Here is a 17,443-nt window from a genome sequence, read left to right as displayed (position 1 = left end):
TTGCCTCCCTCTCCTCTCCTCTGTGACCATGATGGGCATCTAGCTGGGCCGTCCACTTTTCCGTCCCCAGCGTCCCCCCTTCTCTTTATTTCACCTCCACACTGCCACTAAATTAGCCTCTTAAATGGAAGCCAGATGGTTTCACTTCTCTGCGACAAACTCGTGATTATGAAAGTCTAAGCCTTCCTTAATTTGGAGCTAAACTTTCTTTCCAGTTTTGTTTCCTGTTATAATATATCCTACCCCTCACCCCAACCTCGTGTTTCAGCCTTTCTGGTTTGTTTGTCCTTCCTATACTCTCCCTCATGCCTCCAAGCTGTCTCTTCCCTCTGACTAGGCTGCTCTCCCATCTCATCTGCCTACTGAAGGTCAACCTTAGCTTCAACCTTCTAGAAGCATGATGTCATGGGAAAATGCAGGCATCATCAGGGCTAGAATATCTGGTTTCGAATTCCAGAAATGTCACTTAAGAGCAGTGCCTCAGGCAAGTCACAACCTCTCTGAGCCTCAGTGTCTAATTATATAAAATGGGAATGATCCCTACTTTGCAGAGTTGGGAGAATTAGAGATAATCTCTGTAGAGCACTGAGCACGGAACCAGCCCCAGTACGTGATCAGTAAACAGTAAACTCTCAACCTCTCCTTTTTTAAATTTTTTTATTTTTTTGCGGTACGCGGGCCTCTCACTGTTGTGGCCCCTCCCGTTGCGGAGCATAGGCTCCAGACGCGCAGGCTCAGCGGCCATGGCTCACAGGCCCAGCCGCTCCGCGGCATGTGGGATCTTCCTGGACTGGGGCATGAACCCGCATACCCTGCATCAGCAGGCGGACTCTCAACCACTGCGCCACCAGGGAAGCCCAACCTCTCCTTTTTTATGGGAGTCATGTCCTCCTGCTTCCCCATCTAGAGGACCATGAGGCTGGAGTCTCCTTTGTCTTTGCATCTTTGCCCTTTTCTGTGTCTAACATAGGAAGTCTTGAAACACATTGATTGACACATGGTGGAAAGAACTAGGCACACCTAACTTGATGTTAGAAGGGGAGACTTTGGGTAGAGGGACCTCTCAGATGTTGGAGTGATTGTGTCACTCCAGAGAGGGCAGAACCACCATCAGGAGTTCTAAGGAGGCTGATGGTAGCCCAGGATGGGAAGGAATATCCAAATTTAGAGCTGTTTAACACGAGAATAGGTACCAAATGGAAGTTACTTGCCATTAAAAAGTATAGAAAGTATTCCTGGGTGGAATGAGGTATAAGACCAGATCCGTGATTCTTATCTTAGGGAGTCACAGGTACCTTTGAAAGTCTGACAAAAGTTATGGATCTTCTTCCCTAGAAAAATAGCCCAAAGCGTAACATTTTGCAAATAATTTCAGGAGCTTCATGGATCTTAGGTAACGTCACCTGAAAACGCTTCGGCTTTCCCTTTCACTATTAATAGTGAGAGGTGCATTGCTGTTATACATATCTTCAAAATTCACACCTGCCATCTGGAGGTCCAGCTTCATATCTAAAGCTCATTGCCTTTTGCCACAGATTCAATACTCGGCATATTTTTTGATAAAGTGAATAAATAAATGAATGAAATCATTGATTAATCTGATCTTCAAGGAAACCTGTGTGCTTGAAGGAGAGAGAAAGAGAAGGAAAACAGAAAGAAAACAATGAAGGGTTTTAGAGAAAGACCAGTATAGGATAACAAAAAGTTGGAGAAGGGTTAATCAGGGTCAAAGAAGAGGATCAATTTTGGAAGGCCTGAACTCCTGGCCTCTGCCCAGGGCTGAGCGCCCCGTTGAACTTCTAAACCCAAGATCCTGCAGAAGCAGACTCCATCCTGCTGGCCCTGACTCCTTGCCCTCAGAGTGATGGTCACACATACCCAGGGGCTACCGGGGAAAATCACTCATAAGATCATGCCCACGTCCAGGTGATATTCTGATTTGATTTTGAAATCTCTTTCCCTCTGTGAATTTAGGTCTTAATTATTCTGCAACCACTTTTTCTGTTATTACAGTTGCTTAGTTCAAACGTGGTAATGAGTTACTAAACGAAATATGCTGAGGTTTGCTTTTTCCCTCAGAGTATCATTATTCAAAGAATAGTTGATTTTCAACACAAACACCGGTGACAATAAGTCCCAAGAGGAAAATATGCTGTCCGAGCGCAGGGGGATTCCTTGTTTGAGAAACTGAATTTGAGATTCTCCAGGATTAGCTGGTCTTCCGATCCACATGAGCGAAGAAGACAGGCTGCTCTGCCCCGGTCAAGGCCTCTGGCTCTCCCCACAGCCTGCCCCCTGCGCTCACCTGGAGTTACAGTGGTTGCGGGATTTCAGGAGGCGCCTCAGGCTCTCCAGGGCCTCGGGCAGCCCCTCTCCGGTGAGGGCGCTGCAGCCCTGCAGCTCCCAGCAGTGCCCCTGGAACCTGTGCAAGCCCAGCCTCTCTCTGATCTCAGGCAGCGGCAGGGCGTGGGCTGCCTCCTGCTTGTTGGCCAGCACCAGGAGGGGCACGTTGGCCAGGTGGGGGTCGGCCAGGGCCTCAGTGAGCTCAGCCGCTGCCTCGGGCAAGCGGGCTTCGTCTGTGCTGTCCAGCACGAAAATGAGGATGTCCGTGCCCTCCAGGTAGTCCTTCCAGCTGGCCCTGAGCTGGCTCTGCCCCCCGACATCCCAGAGGGTCAGAGACACGTGCCCAGGGGCTTCAAGAGGCTCCACGTTGAAACCCACGGTGGGCAGGGTCTCCACCAGCTGGTCGCCCTTCAGTTTGTACAGGAGCGTGGTCTTGCCGGCCAAGTCCAGGCCTATCATCACCACCCGGGCTTCTGCCTTGTGACCTCGGGAGTTCACAGACCCCATGGGGGCCACTGCCAGACCCTAGGGGAGAAAGGCCGGGTGCACACATCAGCCATTCTTTTCAGAAGAAACACAAATCCTTGCGGGCACATGGGAGAAGAGCTTCTACGCCCGAGTAAGAAAGTATCTTTACAGTGTCATATTTCAAACAAAGGCCTGGGCTTCGAAAGGGCAGGGAAGTAGGGGTGTGTGAGTCAGCATCTGCTGACCTATCTCTGGGGGGTGCCCGCTGCAGAGAAGAGGGCAGGGCCTCCCCCTAAAAGACACGGAATGTGGGCTCACATTCCTTGGGAGTTAAAGCAAGGAGGCAAACGAAGTTCCAGTTAGACAAGCTGAAAGATGCTTCAGTTTTTGCAGGTCTGTGGCTTCTAGCCTCTGTTTTCCTCCTGTAAGCCTAAACCCCGAAGGGGAAGCTATCTTGGGGTCAGTGCACTGATGGAGGAGGGCAGTCGGCTCATGGTAACTTCTGCTTCCTTTGCCCCCCGCCCCCACAGGACCAGGCCGCATCCTGTAAACAGTGGCTATTTATAGATACTGTTGACCTTGGACACATGTATGGCTCAGAGCAAAGTGCTTTCCTCCAGTGTCTTACCAAGGTAAATTACCTCCGGGACATTACACAGGTTTTTCAAGAATCTCAAATTTTAAGACTAAGACCTGTTCCCACCTTAGTCCAGGGAAAACTTGGCTGGAACAGGGGGAGGGACATCTCACACCCAGGGGAGTATATTTCAGCTGCCCCTGGAGGAAGATAAGATAACCTCTGTTCATTCCTCATGCCAGGGGTAGAAGAGTGAAATTAAAGTTACCTCAGTGTTATTAGGCTGCGGCCGAAAGCTCCCCCTCTGTGGTGGTCTTCCACCTGCAGCTGCGCTCAGTCCTGAGAGCGAGATGGGAAACGAGTACAGTGACTGTGGCCGGTTCTCCCTTTTTGTGCTTCCTTTTCCCAGATGCTTGGGGGTGGGGCACAGGCTCCGCAGCCCCGCCCTCAGCCCTGGGGCTCCCTGAGCAGAGCAGTCCTGTTGAGGATGTGCCACAAAGATGCCCCCAGCCAGGCCCAGAGCCGACTCCCCGGTTCTTGGCCGTTCAGACTCCATATGCAGGAGGGAGGGCACCCAGCTCAGCGCTGTGCCGTGGTCCGCTGATCTGCTCTTCCTCTCACAATCCTGGGATCCCCTCGGTGGAGAAATCTGAGAATCAGACCTCTTCCTTCAGCTCATGCCTCCGTGTGTTTCTGGTGCCTGGAGATTCTTTCATTTGCTTGGAACCATATGTGTTTAAAAACTGCCTAAGTAGGATTAAAACATTCTTAAAAAATAGGTTTAAATGTTGAAGGTAAACCAAAATAGGGAGATATATATATATATACACACACTGAAGGTAAACCATAAAAATCAAAAAGTTGTGTTAATGGGTAGAACTATGCGTGATTAAGCTTATTGCTTAAATTTTTTTCTTGAACAGTGTAATTATGTTTCTCCCAGTAAAAATGTTGCCTTCAGAAAATAGAATTTTCAAAAAGTTGGCCTGTCAGAAGCCCTTGTTTCTGTAGCAGATTCTGATTTGCATCTGGAGCTCCAGTGATTTGGTTCTCGTAACCAATGACAGTTCTCCTTTCTGGCACATTCTTTCATTACAATGTCAAGAACCAGGTTGGGGCGTGTGATTCTCTCATCTTACCAACGAAGAAACAGGCTCAGACAGGATACATTATTTGCTCATGGTCTTGCTGAGATTTATAATTCGTCTCTTTCTCTTTCATCATGTCGTGTTACTCATGAAGAAAGTGCTTTGCAAATGGCAAACACCTTATTGTAACGGTTGTCATTAGGGTGCTATATTTTAATAGGAGGAAGCGATTGGGAAAAATCAGAAACCCGGGCACCACTGTGTCCTGTTGATTTATAGCCAAGGAGCCTAGGGCTGTGGTGTCAGTGGATGGAAAATTAGTAAGAGACATCATCGGAAAGGGGGGTTCTGGCTAAACTGACCTAACAGAGTCGTCACTAAAGACAGGCCAGGGTGATCAGACATCACCTGGGGTTTGGTGGAGAATGAGGAACCTGGTCAGATATCGAGGGTGGAAATTCTCATTAAACAGACTTCGCAGGGTTCTTGCTAAAACTGGATTTTATAAGGAAGTGCACAGTCTCAAAGCGGTAAAGGACTGTCTGGAGGGGGGCTTGTCCATCTCACGCATGTGCTGGGCAGTTAGATGAAGCCGTGACCCAGCCCTGTCCAGGCCTGGCTGACAAATCGGTGGGAATCCTGCAAGGAATCTGCCAGGACTTTGTAGGAGGATTGGGGCCGGCAGAGGATAAGGATATAGCAGGCTAAGGATAAGGTGTGCATGGGGGCTGAGGGGCCAGGGATGCTACTCTGGCCCTGGTTCCCCTTGTCTGAGCCCAGGGGAGAAGGGAGTCTGGCAGACTGAAGAAGCCATTGACTTGAGGGGCTCAGAGGCAGCATACCAGGCTGCTTGGGTGCTAAGTGCCCCCAGGTGACACAGTGAAGGGAGAGGCACTCCCCCTGCCTCCTGCCCTGAGGATTCCAGGGAAGCCTGGGGCCCCAGGGCCAGCATGCACGCCATCTGGAAGCCCGGCTTTGGTACTGACAGTCAGGCTCTTAGAGAAACATCGCCCTCTAGGGTCTAGACAGGCATTCAGGGGGAGGACCCCTGAGCACTGACCAGTCTCCCCTGGAAATAAAGGAGCCTTTCCTGAGGGCTAAGGTCCCTATAATCTGGAGAAGGTGAGAAGCAAGGAAACAGTGATTACGTTGAATGGGGCTCTAGTTCTACCCAGAGGCCGTGTGGCCCGAATTACCCCTGTACATTCCAACCCCATCCCTTTGGCTCAGCAAGGAGGAAAGCTTTTCATTGGACGCCCTCGTGTGGGGAGCTATAGAAGGGCTGCTGATAGAAGGGCCGCTGACCTGGGAGGCAATGAAGAGCAGAAGGTAACAGAGTGGGTTTTGGTTTGGGACCATCTGGGGCACACTTGGTCTCCACTACTTATTTGCTGTGTCACCTCATGCATGTTCCTGAATTTCTCTGTGCCTCCGTTTCTTTATCTGTAAAATGGAGATGATGATAATACTATGGTACCTAACTTGAAGGGTTATTGGGAGGATTACATAAGTTAAGGCACATCACTAATTACTCACATCAGGGACCTAGTCCCAGGTTAGTACTGTGAAATAAGGGAAGGGGAGCCATCAAAAGCAGAGGCATGGTTGGAGAGGGACATGCAGCTCTGTAAGCCTGTGACTGCAGCTTCTAGAACTATAATAAAGACGGGTGTCTCTGCTGGGCTCACTGATACCAGGAGAGACAAGGGTCTTGGGCCCCCACCTCTACCATCCCTAGAACTTAGGACTTCCCATGATGGCCACTGGATAGCGCCCCATGGTTCAGAGAACGAGTTTAGAAATCTATTTTTTGCCAATTCTTGGGCAGATATTCAGGCCCGGAGGATCAAGGCATACTCTCTGCACTCACAAAGAAATGATTTATAGGCCAGAATGCTATTTCTTACATTTCCAATGGGATCTATTCGGCCCAAGATCAGGGACCAGTTTTCCATGCAGCACACCTGGAGAAGGTGTGGGAGGAGGGGAGACGTGGCGGATACACAGGTGAGTACATCAACCGTGGAAGCTGCGTCCCAACAGGCTGTTTGGAAACAATGGAAGGTTGGTGGATTTTAAGGGACTGTTTATCATGGAACAGAGCTGGTGACGGCTTTCTTTTCTCCTCTCTACAGTTAGGTTCAAAGGGAGAAAGTGCTAGAATCAGAGCTTTGTTCCCCTGGAAAGTGCTGGAAAAACGCTGACAAATTCCTCCTTCCAGCCATCCTTTTCCTGGGCTGCATGGGGGAACCTGGCTTTCTGTCTGTCTGTTACAGCCTCATCTTTCTCTAGTCTCTCACTTTCTCAACTTGGCAATACCCAAGTACGTAAGTGGTTTCCAAGGACTGCATCTTTCGAAGATCGGGTGGTTTTTTTTTGGTTTTTTGTGTGTGTTTTTTTTGCAGTACGTGGGCCTCTCACTGCTGTGGCCTCTTCCGTTGCGGAGCACAGGCTCCGGACGCGCAGGCTCAGCGGCCATGGCTCACGGGCCCAGCTGCTCCATGGCATGTGGGATCCTCCCGGACTGGGGCACGAACCCATGTCCCGTGCATCGGCAGGCGGACTCCCAACCACTGCGCCACCAGGGAAGCCCCGAAGATCAGGTTTTATTCATTTATATTTTCAAGCTCTCCATACAAAATTCAAAAGGTACAAAAGGGTCAAGTGTCAAGGAAGTTTCCCTCTCACCCCTGTCCTCCTGCCATGCAGGTGCTTTCCTGGGAAAAGAAACCCACATCATTGGCTTCTTAGATATTTTCCCAGAGACAGCCTGTGCACATGTAAGCAAGTATGATACATTAGTTTTTCATGGTTTTCCTTTCTTTCTTTCCCCAAATGGTAACATACTCTGAGGCATTTAATCTCTTGAGTAAATCTTCTCTTAATCACTTTCTTAGGCATCGGCTCTGTCAAGGGTCAGTGGGAGAGGCAGGGAGGGGTTGCAGCCAGCAGCCCCACCCCCAGTGGGTGATGTGAGGGGCATGTGAAATACCCCAGTGGGGTATTGTGGTGGGAATCAACACTCCAACCATGCTAAAAGTGGAAATTCTCTCAGACATTTAACTCCATCTGTGACTCTCCTTTATTAGGCACTCCTGTGGAGCCCTAAGCAGTGTATCTGAATTTGGGGTGGTTACCACAGGTGCAGTGTGTTTATGGGAACCTGGTTACAGGTAGGTATGGCCGTGGGTAGGCTTTCCCCAGGCTTGGAGAAAGTGGGTAGAGAGCACAAGGTCGACGGATAAACTGAGACCAGTGACTCCCAGTGGCAGCACTTGGAAAGTTTGGTGAGTGCACACTGCTGGCATTCAGCGCGTGGGGACCAGAGATGCTAGACTTGCTACAGTGCCCAGGATAATTCTGCACAAGAAAGAATGTTTCTTGAATTTGAATTCAGCTTTCGAATGCCCCAGACATTTCTGTCGTTTTAAAAGCCCACTATTTGTAAAAATTATCTGATCCTAGAACCTAATTTTGTTTTATATGTAAACCCAGACAATTTTCTGCATCGTTTCACATACATGACGTTTTCCAGAAATGTCACTACTCTGTGAATTGAGGAAAGCTTTGTTTTGTTTGGAGTTTTAGCGTGAGCTGTTCACCATTTTAAAAAATCACATCTCTGACAGCAGCAATGCCTGCGGCATTTAAGTTGCTGATGAGACACAGGAAAATGCTGTATCAGGTGCCCGTGAGGCCACAGTATTTCTTTTTAAACATTTTTTTTATTTTTAATTTATTTATTTTTGGCTGCATTGGTTCTTCGTTGCTGCCTGCGGGCTTTCTCTAGTCATGGCGAACGGGGTGCGCAGGCTTCTCATTGCGGTGGCTTCTCTTGTTGCGGAGCACGGGCTCTAGGCACGCGGGCTTCAGTAGTTGTGGCTCGCGGGCTCTAGAGTTCAGGCTCAGTAGTTGTGGCGCACGGGCTTAGTTGCTCCGCGGCATGTGGGATCTTCCCGGAGCAGGGCTTGAACCCATGTCCCCTGCACTAGCAGGAGGATTCTTAACTACTGCACCACCAGGGAAGGAGGCCACATTATTTCTATGTTTAGGTGCTGTGATTGTGCCTGAGCACTTATGATGGAAACAGAGATTCTCTTACTACCTTTACCTTCCTTTTATTTATTCCTTATCTTTTAGTTAAAGCATTATATTGATTTTCTTTCAAGACCATGTGGGCAGGTAGATTCTATCATTTCTGATTTTCATTTCTTGATTTTAAAATATTGGACATTGTAAAATATGTGTTATGTAAAACAAAAGGTGAGTTGCTGTTTGGGGCCCCTCCCATAGGAGGAGATAGTTGGATAGAGGAAAGGATGAGTGAGGACCAGTCATGGGGGAGCCAGGTGGAATGACAATGGGGGACCCCACATCAGAAGTCATAGATGGTGACAGCCAGAGGGTACAGCTTCTTGCTGTCTGATCAGTGAAGTCTGTTCCTTCAAGGCAGTGTGCAGTCTCACCCTCATGGATTCTGGCTTCTAGTGTCCTATGGACCCCCTTGGAGCAGAACAGTGTCCCACCATATGCTCAGTATTGCACAGGGGCCAGGTGCAGGAGCAAGTCAACCACCCTAAAACTCCACATTCATCGTGGGTGGGAATTTTTGTGTATGAAGATCTAAATCAGGCATAAGGTACAGTATATACTAATTGCAAAGATATTTATAATATATAAATATTTTTATTTTATTTTTTCATATACCTTTTAAAGAGATATATCTGTGATAGCTCTGTGCCTTTCTATGCTTTTCCTAGGCAATTGGTTTCATGGAATATTGCTGATATATTGCCCTCCACAGATCTTCCCAGAACACAGAACTCTGTCTGCCTATGCTTTTCTAGTACTTTCACTACACATGAGGCTCTCCTAACAGAGGGTGAATCAATAGGAAACATTCTACAAGAAATATTTATTCTGCAAATGGCCTGTGGAAGCTGCTTCCCTGTGTTCCCTAAATCCTGGGTTTGGGATGCTCTGTGCCTGCCTCACAGCGTCTGAAGAGCTGGGCTGACTTCCCGGTACATCTTCCCCAGTGCCTACGTGGAGTGTCCTAGGCCTGGGACTCCTGATGGGAGGCCTTCCCAGAGCACAGCTGTGGGCCCACATCTGCATCTCTGCTGCCCGCGCCTTCAGCTCTGGGCTCAGCCGCCTGGATTATTTTGAAATCCGTCTAATGGCCTTAGTGGAGAGAAGACAAATGCCCTTTGTGTGCCCCACTACTATCACTCATATTTTCTCATCTTTCCTCCCTTTTTTGGCCAGAGTTTCTTCAACAATCCACAGCCCCCTTATTTCTTGTGTTCCGTTGCACTTAATAATCGGTTTGCCAGTTACAGTCCGGCCTAATTATAGCTGTTCCATGTGGGTGTAACCAGAGTGTACATACCCGTCTGTATTCTGATTTATTTCATTTAAGTCTATATAGAAAATTACACAGCCTTACCCCTACATAGTCTCCACTAAAAACTTTTGTGTTGGCTTCATAACTATATTACATCAAGGAGAAATACTATGATTCTAAAATAATGCTGAATTCAAGATTTTGTGAATAAAGTTTTTCTCTTCATTTGGATTATTTCCATTGGCTGAATTGCCAGAGTTGGTATTTCTAGGACGGAAGAAATGAACGCTTTACGGCTTGCTCAGATCTGACAATATGTCATCCTGTTGCACTACGAGTTACGCCTTGATTTTACAAGTTGGATTTTTCTTTTTCTTTTTTTCTTTTACAGACTGTCCAGCCCTCCAGTTCCCAGGCTCAAAGCACCCATGCTTTGAGTTCCTCAGCCTTCAGAGAGGAGGTGGTAGCTGGATGTACCGTCCCCAGACACTGTTGTGGGGAAAAGCTTCCAGGTGCCGCAGAGATTGGGGAATAGAGGAAGCGTTCCCACTGTTGAGGATTTTGATGTAATGATGATAATGGTAACGGTACTGGTAGGCACCATTTACTGGGTTCTTTATGTTAGGCGTTTAATGATCTCATTTCCTCCTCTTGACCACTGTGCCAGGTAGGTATCGTTATCACCATTTTATTAAGAAAAAGCTGAGGTTCAGAGAGGCAAAGTAACTCTACTTTCAGCTGCAAGTGGCTGAAGCTAGGTTTTCTTATGATCTCACTCGACCGTAGGTAAGGAGGGAGGAGGTCCCAGGTTGGTTCAGCAGCTCAGCAGTGTCATCCAGGAGCCAGTCTCTCTCCACATTTCTGCGTTGGCATCAACTTGTGGGTGATGTTTCCTTCCCTCGGTGCAGCAGCACCAAGCTTCTCATCCTCACACAACCAAATTCAAAAGCAGGAAGAAGGGAAAGGTGGCAGTCTTCTCATGTGTTTGTGTGCATGTGTGTGTGTGTATTTATTTTATCAGGAAGGAAATCTTCCCCCAAAGCCTCCCAGTCAATTTTATCTGATATCTCACTGTCCAAGAGAATGAAATGACTTGATTTGACCCGGCAGGGTTCACCTCTGAGCGTACTGTCTGTCTCTCGAGAGCTGAATAAAACTGCGCTATTCTTAGTGAGAAGAAAGTGGGAATCGTGTTGGGTGGGCAACAGTATCGACTGCATTTCCCCAGCATTCCACGGTAGAGGGTTGTCTTCTTACATACATGCTTTCTTCCAAGATCTCTTTAACATGAGCTAACAGTGTGTGTGTGTGTGCACACGCGTGTGTGTGCCAGCAGGCACGTCCCAGGTGCTCACACTTGGTTGCTTGTGTAGCCTGGTCATCGAGTCCAAAGATAAGAAATCAGTGGAAATGCTGCAGTAATTCTTGCTTGCTATCTTGCAAATGAGAGACAGGGCAGGATAGCAAGGCTGGGTTAGTGAGGCACCATCATGTATTAAGGAAGAAGGCAGGTTGAAGAACGAGGAGATCTGGATTCTAGCCCCAGATCTGCTACTTTCTATCTGTGTTACCTTGGGTAAGTTATTTAATCTTTCTGAACCTCAGTTTTCTCATCTGTAAAGCAAGAAGGTTGGACTAGGTCATCTCTAAATTTTGTTCAGCTCTAATATTCTATAGTTACAGTGCAGTTTTTACTGAGCAGCTATGAGCAGTGCTCTGTACAGTCTATCACATTATTTTTTTTTTACATTATCTTTTTAAAAACCTTTCAAAATGCATCTGCATGCCATATGAATGGAAGAAGTCAACATTATTCATGTATATGGAGACTAGGACATCATGTAACAGAATTAGATATAGAATATAGTATTGCAGACTCTTTTCAAATGTCTTTAGTTTGCATTACAAATTGTACTTTGAGGTACTATCACTTTAACTGGCTTGTGTTTTACATTTACAGCACAGCTCATCTTCCAGAACTTTTCGCTGTTTCGAGTTTCCATTTTATTGGAAACACCATCTCTTTATAACTGAGTAGAGAACACGGCAGAGTCGGGGGAAATTTTTGTGCCTGTCTCTTTTACTCTCTCTCTCTCTCTCACTCTGAACATAAATAGTATCTTGACAGCTGATCTTTGTCGTTTCAAAAAAACACATGAAAAGGAAACAGCAGTGGGTGATCTGCTTTCTGAAACAGTGTAAGAAAGATCTGAAGAGTGTTAGCTTTGCACTGAAGCTCCTTCAGCTTCTGCTTTTACAATATTTGCAGGAAGTTTCCTGACACTAAGGGGGAAAAGAAACAGTGGCCAGAGACTGTCTCCTGAAAATATGCAGGAAGGATAATATGGAGGCCAAGACGGACGTGTGTGATGAGCTCCAGCAGTGCCTCAAAACAGGAACTGATGACAGGGAGGTTTTGCTATTTATCTTCCAGGGTTGTTTTAATATGCAAAGTAGGTCCTCAGCGGCAGCTGCTATTCCGTCAGCCACATTTCCTGAACTGGATACTGTATTTTTAGTTGACAGGAAAAAAAAACCACTTGGTTAGGAAGGAGCTCGGATGGTCACGTCTCAGAGACTCAGATCAGCACTTGAGACTTTACTACATTTCCCAGATGAGTTTCTGTCACTCTGGGCAGCAAGCAACAGAGTGTTTACTTCAATTCTCTTCCTTGTATTAAAAATCATTATATAAGGTATAATGAATATATTTTTCTGTATGAGCGTCAAACAACATAAAAGTCTACAAGATGAAATTCCTAAGCTCACCGTCCAAATCACTACTCCCCTCCTTAGAGATAACCCACAGTTTGATGTACATTTTTACAGTGATATTTCTATAATATACTCACATATTTTGGAGCAGACAGATATTTTATTATTTTTTTTGTTTGATTAGGTCTTTTTTTAATGTAATTGTGATATCTGTAACATTTCATTTAACAATATTGCAGCGATTTCTCCATGTTAGTACATATAAGTCTACCTTGGTTATCTTTTGTTACTATTTTTAAAAATAATTTATTAAATATTGAGAAGGCCATAAGAAGTATAATACTAAAACAGGTGAAATTATGTGACCCTAGAGATTTTCAGAATCTGCAGGAGACCTTTCTAGAACAGGGAGGGCTGCAGCTTCCCCAGGCCAATCTTGTGTGGCTGCACAGGTGTCGATACGATGGGGGATCAATGGCTGCTCTGGAGGGAAGGCAGAGCATTCCCCAAAGAATGGGTGTTTACACAACATAGGATTGTTCAGATACTTTTGGCCCCTAGCAAACATTGCCTAAGTGGTGTTCTTGAGGTTGGTACATACCTATGCTTGGGAAAGATGTGGAGGCTGGAGGAGGTGAGGAGATGGGGAGAAATCTAGAGTGTAGAGAAGCTTGGATTTCCGTTGACACACTTTTTTTTTTCCCCTAGAGAGATACTGACACACAGTCACTGGATTAAATTGATGCTCCCATCTCAATTAACTCATTAGGTAGGAGTAACAAATTTACATACCATTGTGTGGGCTTATTCTCATGAACCCTCCATCCAAAAAAGTAAAAAGAGAAAAGAGAAAGGGAAGATGTGGGGTTTTTTAAACCCTCAAACACTGAAAACTTTTCTTCCCTTTAACTGCTTTCCCCAGTCACATCAGGTGAGTTATATGTGAAATTGATATTTCAGAGTTTGCCGTGGTAGAAAAAGAAAGAAGTAGGAATAAGACTTTAAGAAAGGAAAGAGGGACATGTAAAAACTGTATCAGGGTATGAATACCAATGCCCCACCCCTAATCATTTGAAATAAGTGTTAGAGGCAGCAGCAATACCGGATTTCCATTTAGTCACCCGCTAGATCTGTTGCCTTTTAAACAACTTTAGATACCATTTTTATTTTGATAAATGCAGGGAGAGGGCAGGAAAATGTCTGCCTGGCGTGTTACAACATATTAAGCTAAAACTCTAGGAAATGGTGACTCCTGTATAAATTCTGATTCTCCTTCTTCCTAGGGGTGTTTTATCCATACCTGAAGACTCCTTGGAGATCCCTATTGTAAGATTGGGAACTCTGCCTTCTAACCTGGCTCATTGACTCACTTCTGAGTGGACTGAGACAAATTCTACCAATTGTTGAATTTGTTTCCTTGTTTGTGAGGCACTGAAGTAAGTAATCCTCTTGTGGAAGTGCCTGGGCCACCTTTTAAAAGTTGGTCACCCCTGTAGCGGGATCGGAAATATTGCAGTTATTTTTGGAGTTGGATGAAGAAATGTATCTTGAAATTAAAAAGTAGTTAAACCTATAGCATTTACCATAGCTGGGTTTGAATTTCGTATCAAAGACAGTGTCAAATCTAGGTTGGTTAATAAATAAACTAGAAGCAAACACAATAAATGGGAATAAAACATTTAACAGATGTTAAGTTTGGCTCACGCCACACGGTGGCAGGCTTAGTCTGTGTTGTGCTTCCTTTTCAAGCAGCAAATCTAAATGCTTGCATTTAACTACATTAAATCTTTTTAGAAAGTTATCTTTTAGAAAGTTAACTTTTAGAAAGTATGACATAAGTTATTAATTTGTCAAGATTATATTTTATTATAAAGTGTACTTTACGTTGTATGATACCTGAGCAGCAGTGATTTGAGCCTTCAACAGGACATTCTACCTCTAGATCTCAATTACTTCATCACTAAAATGATGGGCTTGGGTTACTTACAGTTCTAAAATTGTCATACCTCTCCTATAACTAAAAAAAGCCTAAACATTCTTCTTCAGTAACAAGAATTTCAGTCATATTGCAGTTAACTTGATAAGGAATATAGTTTTTTAGTTAGATTGCCTAGATTTGAATTTGAGTTCTGTCATTTATTAACCGTGAGGTAAGGAACTTCACAAGTTCCAGTTTCCTCACCTGTAAAGTGCTATAAATTATACTACATATCCAACAGGGTTGTTAGGATTAAATGCGGAAAAATGTATGTGTGGCAGAGACTTGCAAACCGTTCACCAAATCATTTCTTTTTTTTCCTGGATAATCAGCTAAACCACATTTCACATCGTCACCTGCAGTTAATTGTGGTCATAAGACTGAATTCTGGCCAATGGAATGTAAGAGAAAGAAATTCATGTCACTCCTAGGCTCAGCTCTCAAAAATCTCCCATTGTGATCTTTGTTCTTTGAACTTCTGCAGTTTCCCCGGAAGCTACTTGTTAAAGATGTCAGGACAACGATCTTCAGGAAATGGAAGGAAACATGGTCCCGAAGCACGGTGTGGAGGAGAGCTTTATGCCTGTTAGAAACACTCGTTTTGGACTTTACGTAAGTGAGAAATAAACTTCAATTTTGTTAAGCCACTGAGATTCTGGGATTTATCTGTTATGGCAGCTAGCATTAACTAAAATAGCATGTAAAGCACTTAGCACAGTACCTGTTTAATAAATATTAGATGTTATCAATATCATGACTCTTAATACAGACCAAGAGCCTAAAACTCTGAACTTAAAACACAAGCAATAGTATGGAAATCTCTTCTGCAGTATACAAGACTTGGGCCCCCCCTTTTTTAAAAAAAAAACTAGAGAAATAAAGTTGCGTGTAGAAGTAGGAAAAATCTGAACAGTTCACGTATGTAACTTGTAGAAAGTCAGTATTTTGTATTTATATTTGCTACATACACTTTTGGGAAAAAAATTAACAATATAAAAGAAGAAAAATTGAATTAAAAATTTAAGTTGGTGCTATCTTTAAAATAATATATTTTAAAAATTGAAGTATAGTTGATGTACTATATCATGTAAGTTTTAGGTGTCCACCATAGTGATTCACAATTTTTAAAGGCTGTATTCCATTTATAGCTCTTATAAAATATTGGCTGTATTCCCTGTGTTGTACTACATATCCCTGTAGGTTATGTATTATATACACAGTATATTTTATACATAGTTTGTACCTCTTAATCCCTTACCCCTATTTTGCCCCACCCCCTTTCCCTCTCCCCACTGGTAACTACTAGTTTGTTCTTTATATCTGTGTAAAATAATATTTTAAATTGTTTCTTCCTTCTGATGACTTCAGTGTTATGATTCATTCAATGATTTCTCTTAGTACTTCACACAACGCTTATCTTTCTTCCTTGAAAATGTCTTTTCTTGGCTCCAACACTTTCCGATATTTTAACACTTTTGCTCATGCCTATTCCCAGTTCTCTTAAAGCCCAGATCAAATTTCGCATATTCAAAGACTTCCAAGACATCCTGGTTGGAAAGGATCCTACTTACACTGAACTGTAACATTTATACAATCCAAGGCTCTTAACCATTTGCTCTCTTCTATAGTAGGGTTTATTTTCAGGTGGGTTTATAGAGCTTGCTTCTCCTTAACAGACTGTAAACTACCTGATGAGAGAGACTGTGTTTTTTGTTTTGTTTTGTTTTGTTCTAACATCTTTATTGGAGTATAATTGCTTTACAATGGTGTGTTAGTTTCTGCTTTATAACAAAGTGAATCAGCTATACATATACATATATCTCCATATCGCCTTCCTCTTGCGTCTCCCTCCCACCCTCCCTATCCCACCCCTCTAGGTGGACACAAAGCACCGAGCTGATCTCCCCGTGCTATGCGGCTGCTTCCCTCTAGCTATCTATTTTACATTTGGTAGTGTATATAAGTCCATGCCTCTCTCTCACTTCGTCCCAACTTACCCTTCCCCCTCCCCATGTCCTCAAGTCCATTCTCTACATCTGAGTCTTTATTCCAGTCCTGCCCCTAGGCTCTTCAGAACCATATTTTTTTAAAATTCCATATATATGTGTTAGCATACGGTATTTGTTTTTCTCTTTCTGACTTACTTCACTCTGTTTGACAGACTCTAGGTCCATCCACTTCACTACAAATAAGTCAGTTTCGTTTCTTTTTATGGCTGAGTAATATTCCATTGTATACATGTGCCACATCTTCTTTATCCATTCGTCTGTCGATGGACACTTACGTTGCTTCTATGTCCTGGCTGTTGTAAATAGAGCTGCAATGAACATTGTGGTACATGACTTTCTGAATTATGGTTTTCTCAGGGTATATGCCCAGTAGTAGGATTGCTGGGTCATATGGTAGTTCTAGTTTTAGATTTTGAAGGAACCTCCATACTGTTCTCCATAGTGACTGTATCAATTTACATTCCCACCAACAGTGCAAGAGGGTTCCCTTTTTTCCAACCCTCTCCAACGTTTATTGTTTCTAGATTTTTTGATGATGGCCATTCTGACTGGTGTGAGGTAGTTTTGATTTGCATTTCTCTAATGATTAGTGATGTTGAGCATCCTTTCATGTGTTTGTTGGCAATCTGTATATCTTCTTTGGAGAAATGTCTATTTAGGTCTTCTGCCCATTTTTGGATTGGGTTGTTTGTTTTTTTGATATTGAGTTGCATGAGCTGCTTGTAAATTTTGGAGATCAGTCCTTTATCAGTTGCTTCATTTGCAAATATTTTCTCCCATTGTGAGGGTTGCCTTTTCATCTTGTTTATCGTTTCCTTTGCTGTGCAAAAGCTTTTAAGTTTCATTAGGTCCCATTTGTTTATTTTTGTTTTTATTTCCATTTCTCTAGGAGGTGGGTCAAAAAGGATCTCGCTGTGA

The 17,443-nt window shown here is 44.3% G+C and overlaps 3 protein-coding genes across 5 annotated transcripts in view; 2 read left to right on the top strand and 1 right to left on the bottom strand.

The window, feature by feature from the left end:
* The window catches only part of EBPL (EBP like), a 103,877-nt gene that overhangs the window by 75,579 nt on the left and 10,855 nt on the right, over positions 1 to 17,443 (top strand). The window contains exons 6-8 of the transcript XR_003434756.1: positions 3,342 to 3,443; positions 10,215 to 13,307; positions 13,822 to 15,128. The gene's annotated coding sequence lies outside the window, so the exon portion shown is untranslated. The remainder of the gene's footprint in view (positions 1 to 3,341; positions 3,444 to 10,214; positions 13,308 to 13,821; positions 15,129 to 17,443) is intronic.
* ARL11 (ARF like GTPase 11) lies at positions 970 to 3,787 on the bottom strand. Of its 2 annotated transcripts, none has more exons than XM_027116344.1 (2): positions 3,657 to 3,787; positions 970 to 2,868 (listed from the first exon to the last, which is right to left on the bottom strand). In XM_027116344.1, exon 2 carries the CDS (start codon positions 2,848 to 2,850, stop codon positions 2,302 to 2,304), a length of 549 nt encoding a protein of 182 aa, XP_026972145.1. In that variant the 5' UTR covers positions 2,851 to 2,868; positions 3,657 to 3,787; the 3' UTR covers positions 970 to 2,301. The 2 variants fall into 2 exon arrangements, with proteins under 2 accessions (XP_026972145.1, XP_026972147.1); XM_027116346.1 differs by lacking the exon at positions 3,657 to 3,787 and adding an exon at positions 3,515 to 3,650.
* RCBTB1 (RCC1 and BTB domain containing protein 1) overlaps positions 15,022 to 17,443 on the top strand; it is a 65,590-nt gene continuing 63,168 nt past the window's right edge. Inside the window, exon 1 of one of the 2 annotated variants that reach the window (XM_027116334.1) lies at positions 15,022 to 15,128. The gene's annotated coding sequence lies outside the window, so the exon portion shown is untranslated. The remainder of the gene's footprint in view (positions 15,129 to 17,443) is intronic. The other variant, XM_027116340.1, reaches the window with a different exon arrangement.

The sequence above is a fragment of the Aethalodelphis obliquidens genome, unplaced genomic scaffold (genome assembly GCF_003676395.1).
Source record: "Aethalodelphis obliquidens isolate GAN/ISIS:26980383/991018 unplaced genomic scaffold, ASM367639v1 scaffold16, whole genome shotgun sequence".
Classification (NCBI taxonomy): Eukaryota; Metazoa; Chordata; class Mammalia; order Artiodactyla; family Delphinidae; genus Aethalodelphis; species Aethalodelphis obliquidens.
This window is presented reverse-complemented; position numbering and strand designations above follow the sequence as displayed.

Bases quoted from the DNA above. Each gene is read 5' to 3' on its own strand.
- ARL11 (XM_027116346.1), bottom strand. From the start codon at position 3,625: ATGAGGAATGAACAGAGGTTATCTTATCTTCCTCCAGGGGCAGCTGAA. The intron at 2,869-3,514 runs GTGGGAACAGGT...TTTCTCCCCTAG, and splicing joins CAAGTTTTCCCTGGACTAAG to GGTCTGGCAGTGGCCCCCAT.